Here is a 12,061-nt window from a genome sequence, read left to right as displayed (position 1 = left end):
TTAGCTCTCCCGGCCACTGGCAGCCATCCATCCCCATAACCCAGCTGATATTCTGCCGCTACGCCTTGAAGGCTCGATGTTTTCTTCAGCTATCTGTCGACAGAGAAATATTATTTCAACCGGTAGACAGTTCAATAGAGAGTAGTTACTTATACTCCCACACCCCCAGCCCCGCAGAAAAAGTAGAACAGTAGGGCTTCAACTTTACAAAGATATATTTTCTTTTATTTCTATATGTTATAATATGGACCTACTTTATGAATTATAATCTATAAATGAAAATTATAATGTTTCCTAACAGCCTATAGGATGAATTGAAATTATAAATCAACGCAACTGCATGAATATAATTGTGCAGTGTAATCCCCATTAAACACAGTTAATTCCTGTGTGAACAGTCAATTGTATATAGTTATTGATAATTTCTCAGCTTTAGGTCAAGGATATATACAGAAATAAAGACAAAATAACAAGTTTCTTTTTCATCTTGCAGTAAACTATGTATTATTTTCACGTTATAGGCAAGTTGCATTAGCTTTTTATATATATAACATAATGCACTTGTAAGCATATGACCACCATTTCAGTTTATGATAGGAATAAACAGGTCAATGTTAATTAAAAACAAAGAGGTGTGTTCTTTTTTTAGAATAAGTAAACTAAAATTTCACTAGGCTTACCTAGTTTTATTTGGACGCCAACAATGAAGCTGTCCATGCGCATCAGACGCGAAAATTTTTTCTCACACAGAAAATAACTAAATCCCAGAAAGAAGCATCTTCTGGAAGATATTGCAGGGCAAATCCCATCCTTGCTTCTTTATGCTGTTGCGTTAGCAATGGTTTCCTTGCCGGAATCCTGTGATGCAGGCCTGCCCCATGCAACCTATTCCGCACAGTCTGCACACATATTTGCAGTCCAAGCTGCTGTTTTACAGCCACTGCTGTAATCAGGGGTTGTCCTTTGACAGCATCAACAATCATTTTGTCCTGCACTCTTGTGGTGATTCGAGGAGTTTCCACTTCTAGGGGCCTATTTTCTAAACTTTGTCGCTCTGTGAACAATTTGATCCATCTATGTATGGTTCTCTTCGGTATGTTGAGTCTTCTTGATATTTCCCTGACAGGAATTTGCACCAAATGCAGTGCAATAATTGCCTCTCGCTGTGCAGGGGATGTTTCTTTGCCAGGCAGACGATCCATCGTGAACGTGAAGGGCGTGACAAAACAGGTGTTTGACCCAAGGTCTTAGACCGATAAGTGACACCGTGGCAGTGACCCAGCGATGCAGTTTTTTCTTCACAACATTGGCTTTTAGCAGTATTACCATACGCAGTTCTTCTGATTTTATTACGTTATTTAATGGTTAGAATGCGTATTTTCCGATGTAGAATGATTTTCCTTGACTTAAATAAACTACACGTCACTAGCTTAGCATAAAGTATTTTTGATGAAGAAAAATAAAGGATTTCAATAAAATTCATTAGTCTAAATAAGCAGGATATAATTTATAACCTTATTTTCATTAAAAAAAACATAAAAAGGCAATGAAGAATTTTATTGCTTAGCGAAGTTGCCTGTGCTCAGAATATCCACGGAGGGTTGCCAGATGTCACTAGAAAGACACATTAGTAGACGAAATTCCTCAAAACGGCAACACTGGTGGCACGTTGCCTTCGATCCAGCGCATGTCAAGACCCGTCGAAAAAACATAGATGAGGTCGCATGATTCACACTGTTAAGGTTATAATTTTTTTGTTAAATTTTATTAGCATTTATTTTGAGTTTCCAATGTTTTTTTGGTGTAAAATGTAACAAATGAAATCGTTCAACTACCTTCAACTTGATTATTGAAATGAATGTAATAAGGACTATGTTTATGTGATACTACCAGTGATGGTGTCTCCTATCTATTTGGTAATGTATATCTATGGTTGTGGTATGCCGTTTTTTTTCACTTCGTTTCGTTCACATCAATTTTGCTATAGGGGTAAAATAGTTTTTTTCACAATAACATAACATAATGTTCTAAAGAGTATCAGTGACTGTTTTTAACGTCATTACATACGATTTCTTCCATCTTGAAAAAAAGAAAAATAGATAAATAAGGCATGAATCGTGCGTCAGGCAGGTGAACGAAAAATTATGAAACTCTGCCACGAGTTTTTTGGCCGACAGTACATTGATACTTCACATGAAGGCCAAGATTTCTTATAAAACGTTTCGCACATCAACTTTGTGCATCTTCAGTCTGTTGAAGGAGAAATGCATATATTAAAAACTATAAATAGGATTCACAATAGTATTCATGTTAAAGTGCAATAAAGATATAAATAGTTAGAAAAGAGAAGAAGAACCACTGAGGTACCAACCAACTAGAATGGAAGGAAAGCAAGGAATGATTTTTGAGAGAGCCAGGTCCAAGATTTATATTATTTATTTGTATATAGTTATCTATATATATATATATATATATATATATATTATATATAATATATATTATATGCATGTATAGGTATATATTTATATGTATACACACACATATATATATATATATATGTGTGTGTGTGTCTGCGTGTGTATGTGTGTATGTATATAATCGTATGCATGTGTGTGTGTACGTACGTGTTTGTATGGATGCTTTGCCTTTAGTCTCTATAGACATATAAATGTGAAAACGTTTACATAAATACTGATGACACGTAGAGAGAGAGAACCAGGAATTTAACGGACCTCTCCTGCCACGAGGGCAATTTAAATGAACTTTTCCTGCTGACGACTAAGAGTGTGAGTCTCAATTTTGGTTCAGTTTACCTGTTCTGGGTAACTGTCCTGTGGATTTGCACAGTGCGACAGTGCGCTCGCTGATATGTTTTAAAATCGGCATTTTTATTGTATGGAGAGCTGCTCTTTTGTTGAAGCATTCCTATTTATTGTCAGTTTACTCAAGACCGCGAAATGATTTGCAGTTTTCATGGTAAATGTTTCGTTAAGTGCAAAGATAAAAAGAATTTACGTAGTGGCGTTAAGTGATCAAATGCAGAGTCGTTTTGGCTTTCAGGATTGAATCACATATTGATGTTCCAACTGCGATATTGGGATATTCGTGAATATTCCGTCTCACAATAATATTTATTTTTCGATCTGAAATACTCGCAGGCTCCTAAAACGTTAATGCATTTGTCCACGTACTTTAGTGCTGGTGCATATGCTTTATTATCGAATTTCCCTCCCTAATCATAATCTGATTATGGGACTCCTTGTACATCAAGAAGTGTATGAAATCAGCAGGCTATTGATGAAGATAACCTGTGGCTTATATTATCATAATCACATTACTCAAAAGGTGCAGGAAACCACATAGAATAAACCTCAAAGGCCTTTAACTGACCCCCAAACTCCCACAAAATTAATACCCGTAAGTGAAAGAAAGTAAAAAGAAATTCAACGAAGATTTGAATAAATAAATGACAAATAAGGACAGAAAACATTTAATTCATGAACACTCGTTTACGAAAAATGAAAATCATCCGTTTTGGCAAAATTATTTGGAATGTGAAGCAAAACTCCAGACTTATATTTTTCATACGCTATTGTTTCCTGGTGTCGTCGGTGATCATTTATTTCTTGGTGTCACCTTTTCATAGCGAACGAGGTGACCGTGATGGTAATAAAATTCAGGTGAGTGTTTGCAATATTCTCTCTCTCTCTCTCTCTCTCTCTCTCTCTCTCTCTCTCTCTCTCTTATACTTTTGCTTACATATTAATTAATTTTAAAATTTATTTGAGAACTTCTCAGTTATGTTTCCATCAATAATATATTAAGACATTTAGATAACATACTTCTAATTGCAACTTACCCACGTTTAATATGACATGAAAATTGGCTGTAATTTCTTCTCGAGTTTAGCGTGGATGTGCACTCTTTTCTACATATGAGCGGACTGACCTCTAAAATATCAAGATAGGAAAACTTAACATGAATGTATAATGCATCATTCTTCACTGAATATAAGCCACATTATTTGCTTTTATTTGCATACTTCAGATTATTCAAATTCATAAGTTTATTACGTGTTGATCTTTCAAGACGTATTAATAAATCCTAATAAGTATGAAGCAGGGAACTGTAAATTTTAAAGGCGTTTCCTGATAGCAGAAATTTAGTTAAATTTTAAGGAATCTGAACATTTCTTTTTACACTGTCTTTAGCAGATCTAGAAACATCGGTTACTATGGCTGAAGGCAAGACTACCTGTTAAAAGGCTTGGTCACGAAAGGAATATTCGTTAACGCACTTCTCAATATTTATCTTCACCAGGTAAAGGGGAAAATTGCAAGTACAAATTCTAGCGTCCGGAATCTTCTTCCCACTCTCTCCTACGCGTCCATCAGATATTTAATACAAGAGGAGGATTTCTGCCAGCGTCGACCGGAGATCGAAATCATCGGGTATGTTCATAGCGCCATCAGCAGAGCGGAAAACCGAAGAGTGACGAGAGAAACCTGGGCGAACGCTACCACCAACATATCTGTCATTTTCGTTGTGGGCCTTCCTAAGAACGACGAGGAGAAACAGCTCATTCTGGAAGAGAGTAGTGTATTCAAGGACATCTTACAGGTAAGTTTTTCTCTCTCTCTCTCTCTCTCTCTCTCTCTCTCTATCTCTCTCTCTCTCACTTGAGCCGGCAATTGAATCCAGTGACTGGCAAGAGGAGTGCCATTAGCAGTTCTTTGAAATCATTGTTCAATACCTAAACAAACAGTATGATATAGATATTTACTCTATATCATACTGTAAATATTGGGTTATATATATTTTGGTGTAGGTGACATTACATATATTTATTCCAATCACTTATTGTTTCTTTTGATAACAACTATAGGTGGATCTAGACGAGGACTACCATCTCCTGAGTTATAAAGGTCTGTCTGCTTTATCCTGGATCAGCAGTCACTGTCAGGACGTCCCATGGACACTACACGCAGACGACGATGTCTTGATCGATACTTTCTTATTGTCGTTGAATCTTCGAAGTTATGACGTGAACACCACCGACCACTTCTACTGCAACGCCATGTACAGTAAAGCCATGAGGGAAGGCAAATGGGCCGTAAGATACGACGAATATCCTTCTGCTCAGTATCCCGTCTTCTGCTCGGGTGACATGTGGGTCCTACCGACGAGGGTGATCCCTCGACTCCTGAAGGCGTCAGAGGAAGTCCCTTTCTTGTGGGTGGATGATGCGTACGTCACCGGGGTCTTGGCAGAGAGAGCTAATGTGGCCAGACATGGTGATCCGGATGGTTATGGGTCAAATATCATAAGATCTGAAGACATTGGTATTTATCACGCTTGGCACTCAATCCGGGGAGACAGGAAGTATTGGTGGAAGAAAATTGTTCGAAAATATGAAAACTTTGTTATATAGTAAGTTTCTGATTGCTCTAAGGACATAATAAATTATATATATATATATATATATATATATATCTATATATATATATATATTATATATATATATATATATAAAGGTTTTTTGCAACGAAGGAAAAGATGAAAAAGCGAGAAAGCCAAGTACTTTCGGTCCTGTTCGGACCCTTTACTGAGGCAAACTGATTTTACAGAGAACAACAGAGTCAAAAGAAAGCTTAATATACAAACTGACACTACAAAATTAGCAAGCAATAAGGGCGATTTTCTCTCTACAGAAGGGAGGAGTCGCCTGAGGGAAGCCACACCTTGAAGGATATATATATATATATATATATATATATATATATATATATATTATATATATATATATATATATATATATATATATATATATATATATATTATATATATATATATATATATATATTCATATATATATGTAAGTGTTTTATTATGTAATTATACATACAATCATACGTTCACATACACACACACGCACACACACGTATGTATGTATATATATATAGTATCTATATATATATATATATATATCTATATATGTGTGTGTGTGTGTGTGTGTGTGTGTGTGTGTGTGTGTGTGTGTGTGTGTGTATAATACGAACATGTGCATGTTGGTGAGATCGATATTGTAACGTACTTCACCAATTATGAACATTTTCTTTATAATGGTCATAAGGAAAATTATTACAGATGTGATTGTACTTCCATCACAAGTACTCAGCTCTCTATTAATCTAAAACTGATTAAATCATCGATTAATTTCTTTATTCAGAGTGACGTTATCTTCCTAGGAGGACAAACCCTTTTATCAGAAATACACCAACATCGAGAAATGTGAAGCTAAACTTTTTTATATTTGTCCAGTCACACCTGATACTGTTTTATAATCTTTCCATACGCTACTCCCTATCATAAAGCGGCAAATTTTCGTTCTTATAAGGAAGACTGTTAATAAAGTGGAATAAATCTTCGTCGAAAGGAATGAATAGATATCTAACTTTTAAATCAAATGAATTAATTAATCTTGATCACATAATCTTAATCTGAAAAAGAATTCAGGCCTTTTTACTGGAATATTACTTGGAGGGGTACAAGTATTAGAGAAGCTTTATTTTCTATAGTTACTGATAAACTTTGAGCAAAATAATAGTTTTCATCGTTTCTTCTGCTTGACTTTATAGAAAACGTACTTTTATACGTAAACAGCTGTAAAGTAATTCACCATGAGTAAAAGAAAAATGTAAAAATATAAAGCAAACCCTGTATAAAAGAACGAAGAAGAATCTAAAATGCCTTCCCATATAAATGAATATATTAATAGCTTCAAAGTTACATGAAGGTAATAATATTTACCGAGCGAACCGAGTAGTGAAGTATCAGTGGCGGATTGAAGGGGGTTGGTGGATGGACCTTGTCATTGTCCCCCCCCCCACGCCCCCCCCCCCCCACCCCCCCCCCCCCCTCATTGCTGGATTAATGTGTAAATCTTGAAGCTGTGATTAAAACTTGTTAATGTGTATCAACTGAACTCAAGCAAAACATTGACAGAAACACTTAAAAGAAAATTATATAATGTGTTTTTATGCATGTATTTAATGCTTAGGTATATTTGCCAAAGAAACTTCACCTGCTACTTCTTGGTAAACTACAGGTGTTGGAAACAATGTAGCAATCGTAGAATTATAGTCTCTCTCTCTCTCTCTCTCTCTCTCTCTCTCTCTCTCTCTCTCACCACACACACACACACACACACACACACACACACACATACACACACACATTTATAGAAACAACTTGTTAAACAACCAGCACGGTTTCAGACAAAACAGATCCTGCCTATCAGACCTCTTGGAATTTTTCCACAACATGCTTGGTATTTACGACAGTAGTATTGCAATAGATATACTTTATTTAGATTATTTAGATTTCCAAAAGGCCTTTGACAAAGTTCCACACGAGAAACTAATGACAAAAGTTTGAGCTTTAGGTAATATTACCAACAAATATTTAGTATGGCCACGGGTAACCCTTTATACCTCTCCTTTCAAAGTTATATATGGAATTTTTTGAAAGACAACACCTCCCGAATATCACACTCGTCCCCTTAAAATGGTACAGATATGTAGATGACATCTTAGTAGTCTTACCTATTGGTATCGATGTAAATGATTTATTGTCTAAATTGAATAATTTAGTGCCATCCATAAAATTCACTGTTGAAATTGAAAATAACAATGTCATCCCTTTCCTAGATGTATTAATACATAGGGAATCTTTCCAATGTAAATTCAGTATTTATAGAAAAACCACAAATAATTTAACATATCATGTACATTCTTATTCTGGCCACCATCTTAATATTAAAATGTCAATTTTTTCTTCTATGTTCCTACGTGCTTTGCGTATCACGAGTCCACAATATCTTGACCAAGAAATAAAATACATAAAAAAGATAGGAAACGATCTCTGCTACCCACCTCATATAATTGATTTATGTTATCAAAAAGCTCACAAAAAGTTTTATAGTGTTGCTAGTAATGAAAAAGAAATCCCTAAAAATGTACTTAGCTTGCCTTACTTTCGTGGATTTGAAATCATAAAATCAATATTTAAATCGTTTAATGTTAATATAGTGTTCTCTTATAACAGTACCATTAAAGATATGCTAATTAAGAATAGTCCCGTAACAAATAACATCATTTACAAAATTCCTTGTAAGGATTGCCCATCGTTTTACGTTGGTCAGTCAAGTAAAAATCTATACGTACGTATTAAGCAACATATGTTTTCAGTTAGAACAGCCCAGACTTCAAATACACTGTTTATCCATCTGAGTGAAAAATCTCATTGTATTAATTGGGGCAATACATCTGTAATTGCTAGATCTAATGATTATGTTTCAAGAAATTTGCTGGAATCAGCAATTATACAAATCACTAATAAAAACAACCTAAATCTTAGTCTGGGATTGTACCATTTGGACCCATATATTTGTAAGATGTTTATGAAGGACCTTAAAATGAATGAAATACTAATTAACCACATGTATATGATATTATTTCTCTCTTTCTCTCTCTCTCTCTCTCTCTCTCTCTCTCTCTCTCTCTCTCTCTCTCTCTCTCTCTCTCTCTCTCTTGCTCGATATATTTATATCCTTTCTTCGTCTTTTCACTCATTTTTTGGGAACATTTTTGTAAGTTTCATGGTAATAAGTTGTATATGCCTCCTTGTTTTTTTCAAAATGTATTGTTTTCTGGATGAATCATCTGTTGACCGCGTGTGTGCTCCTCCAAGGTGTGGCTGCCTAAAAATCGCTAATCTTGCCCTCAGGCGTTTCTTCGTTTCTGTGGAGTGAAATCGACCTTATTGCTAATCTTGTAACGTCAGTTTGGATATTAAGCCTACTTTTACTATGTTTTTTCCTCTGTATGATCAGTTGTGCCTGAGTAAAGGGTCGTGCTAGACCGAAAGTTCTTGGCTATCTCGCTTTTTATTTTTTCCTTCGTTCGTTGGCTCACGTCCCAACTTCTTCCATCACTGCCTGAGTCAGTAGTGCTTGTGCTTGATAATGCACCCTACCACAACCAACTGAGCGAAGATAGTCGTTGCCCAAACTCCACCATTAAAGCAGATATCATGAAATGGTTGACGTGCAGCCAGATACCATTCCCTTCAAACGCCACACGCCCTGAGCTGTTGCAAATCTGCAAGCAAAATCGCCCACTATCTGTGCATAATATTGACAACATCATCCGTTCATGGGGACATGAAGTCGTCCGACTACCACCTCCTCACCCTGAGCTCAGTGCTATTGAGCAGGTCTGGGGCTTTATGATAAAAAGTGTGCGTTCCTCATTGCAGCGTTTCACTCGGGCAGATTTACAAGCCAGAATAGAGGAAGCGAAGGTTACTGCAACAAGGGAAGTGTGGGACGGTGCAATAAGACGGTCCAGAGCCTTCGAGGAAGCATACTGGTCAAATGATAACATCCAAAGACCTGTAGATCCTATAATCATCACCATAAACAGTGATGAGGATGATCTGTTCCTTGACAGTGATGACGATTATGAATAAATTTTTTGTGATTTTTGTTCAATTGTTTCCTTTACTTTCCAATTGATGGTGATAATTATTTCATATTAGAGAGAGAGAGAGAGAGAGAGAGAGAGAGAGAGAGAGAGAGAGAGAGAGAGAGAGAGATAAACTTTTATCATGCTTCTCTTATCATTATCATCTTTATCATGATTATCATTACAACTATTATCATTATTACTAGTTTTGTCTTAATAGGTATAGATACCAGGGGCACCAGGAGATAAGGTAGCCCATTCATGAAAAATAACTGTAAAACGAAAGGGAATGCAGATTGGAGATACATTAGATAAAGATAACTTCTGCTAGACTGTTCAATGCAATTTATGCTGTCTACACCTTAAAAAAGGAATTAAGCTTTGCTTTAGATATCTGAATCTCTTGTAATTGTATGATGGGTCTTAAGCTGTATTATGAGATTTAATTTTGGTTATCTTTTTAAGTCGTAGCCGTATATCGCACGAGACTTTAAGGATTTAAGAAGCCCTTAAGGCAGGTTCATCAAGTTAGATAAATAGGTTAAAGGCTATAAACAAACTCCTTATACATCCTGACGAAATACAACAACATCATGAAATGTTATTAAGAATTATAACAAAAAAACCAACATATCAATTCTATCAGTTATTAACAAATATAACAGGTTAGAGAAAAGGTAGAGTAAGCGACACCGGAGAGACTAGGAAAAGGGGTTACTGGAGGGATAGGAGGAGGGTCAAGACAAAGGGAGGGAGGGAGAGGGGAGGGACGGGGGAGTGTAGGCATTCGAATTGCTTTACCTACTTACCAGATTCACTTGTCTTAGGCTTTATTAGGTCAAGAGTAAACACCTTAACGAGATTTGCCAATGTATTATAGTATCAAAAATGAGGGGAAGGCCTCAAGAGTGTTTTGTCAAAGTACCATTCTGATCAAGTAATTAGTATGGGAGATATTAAAGAAAAACACACCATTTTTTGCCAGAAATGTATAGTAAGTGCAAATGCAGCAGACCCAGGTACAGTGGAAAGTTTAAGAAATGATCTATGGAAAATACGAAAGTGGTAAAAAATATTCCAAATGCCTTTTAACCTGGACAAATGTAGTGTTACGACTAGGAACAAACAGCCCTCATGCTAATTACATGATGTTTAGGAATGACATAAATAGCGTAGAACAAGAAGAATATTTTGGAGTTATTATCAAAGACTAAAAATCTACAAAATAACGCGTAAAAGATAAAAAGAAGGCACAGAAACTAGTGGGATACATAAAGAGCCAGTTCAGATACAGAAATAAGTAAACAGTGCTGCAGCTCTACACATCAATAGTTAGACCACATCTTGAATATGCAGTACAGTTTTGGTCACTATCACTAAGAAAGGACATAAATAGACTAGAATGGGTACAAGCAAGAGCCACAAAGGTAATTCCATCAATCAGGCAAATAGGTTACCAAAGGCGACTAGAGAGCCTGAACATGTATAACCTAGAAACACGACAATTACGAAGACAACTAATAGAGACATTCAAAATACTGAAAGGCATAACAAAAGTAGACAGTAACCTCTTCACATTAAAAGAAAACCAGACAAGAAATAATGGATGGAAACTAGGACTGAAGAAATACACAACATTGCACTGTGGGAACTTCTTCACATACAAGATATGTGACACATGGAATAAACTACCATCAGAAGTTGTAAAAAGCAGCAGTGCAGAATAATTCAAAAGAAAGCTAGGCAAAATCATTAGAGCACTGTGACTGAATAGTAAAACCTGCTCCTAAAGAGAAGTGAACACATGATGTCTCCTCGGATGAACTAAGTCTTTGAGACATGCTAAACTTTGCAGCCCCTTGTAATTCAGTACATACAATATACATGTGCATATGATGTAAATTATGTCTGTACACACACATATATATATATATATATATATATATATATATATATATATATCATATATATGACTGTGTGCGTATATATGTACGTATATATATATAGTATATATATATGATATATATATATATATATATATATATATAATATATATGTTAAAATCCTAAGTGCCCTTCTCCCCCCCATGAAAGATTTCTAGTTCCGTCACTGGAAGGTATTTCGAACTTCTGATACTGTCATCTATTTCTGACATTATGTGACTAAGATCCATTGTGACGCCACAAGTTCAACCAAATATAACTGACCAAAAGAATAATGTTGAGGAGCTACCAATCTAGATCAATGGCATTATTAAATCTGAAAGATTTTGAAAGATGAAACACGTTCTTGAACGCCACAAAAAAAAATATATATGCCATATGTTGACAGGTTACATGCTTATATGAGGCGTGGCTGCAATCCAGTGACGGGTCAGCATTTGGGAAAACCTATATAACATCTTCGTTTAAGCGAAGAGAATATGCGACATGGTTGTTGCTCAGTGAGTTCATCTGGACAAATGTTCGAGTACTGTAAGGAAGAGACTGACAGGCTGTGCCTATTTAATGTTCCTAGCTATTAAATACCTAAGT

General features: G+C 35.7%; 1 protein-coding gene across 1 annotated transcript; it reads right to left on the bottom strand.

The window, feature by feature from the left end:
• Positions 1-1,202, bottom strand: LOC135218815 (uncharacterized). Its single transcript, XM_064255263.1, has 2 exons — positions 747-1,202; positions 1-93 (listed from the first exon to the last, which is right to left on the bottom strand). Exons 1-2 carry the CDS (start codon positions 1,200-1,202, stop codon positions 1-3), a joined length of 549 nt encoding a protein of 182 aa, XP_064111333.1.
• Between the last annotated feature and the right edge of the window lie 10,859 nt (positions 1,203-12,061).

This window comes from Macrobrachium nipponense, chromosome 1 (genome assembly GCF_015104395.2).
Source record: "Macrobrachium nipponense isolate FS-2020 chromosome 1, ASM1510439v2, whole genome shotgun sequence".
Taxonomy (NCBI): domain Eukaryota; kingdom Metazoa; phylum Arthropoda; class Malacostraca; order Decapoda; family Palaemonidae; genus Macrobrachium; species Macrobrachium nipponense.
This window is presented reverse-complemented; position numbering and strand designations above follow the sequence as displayed.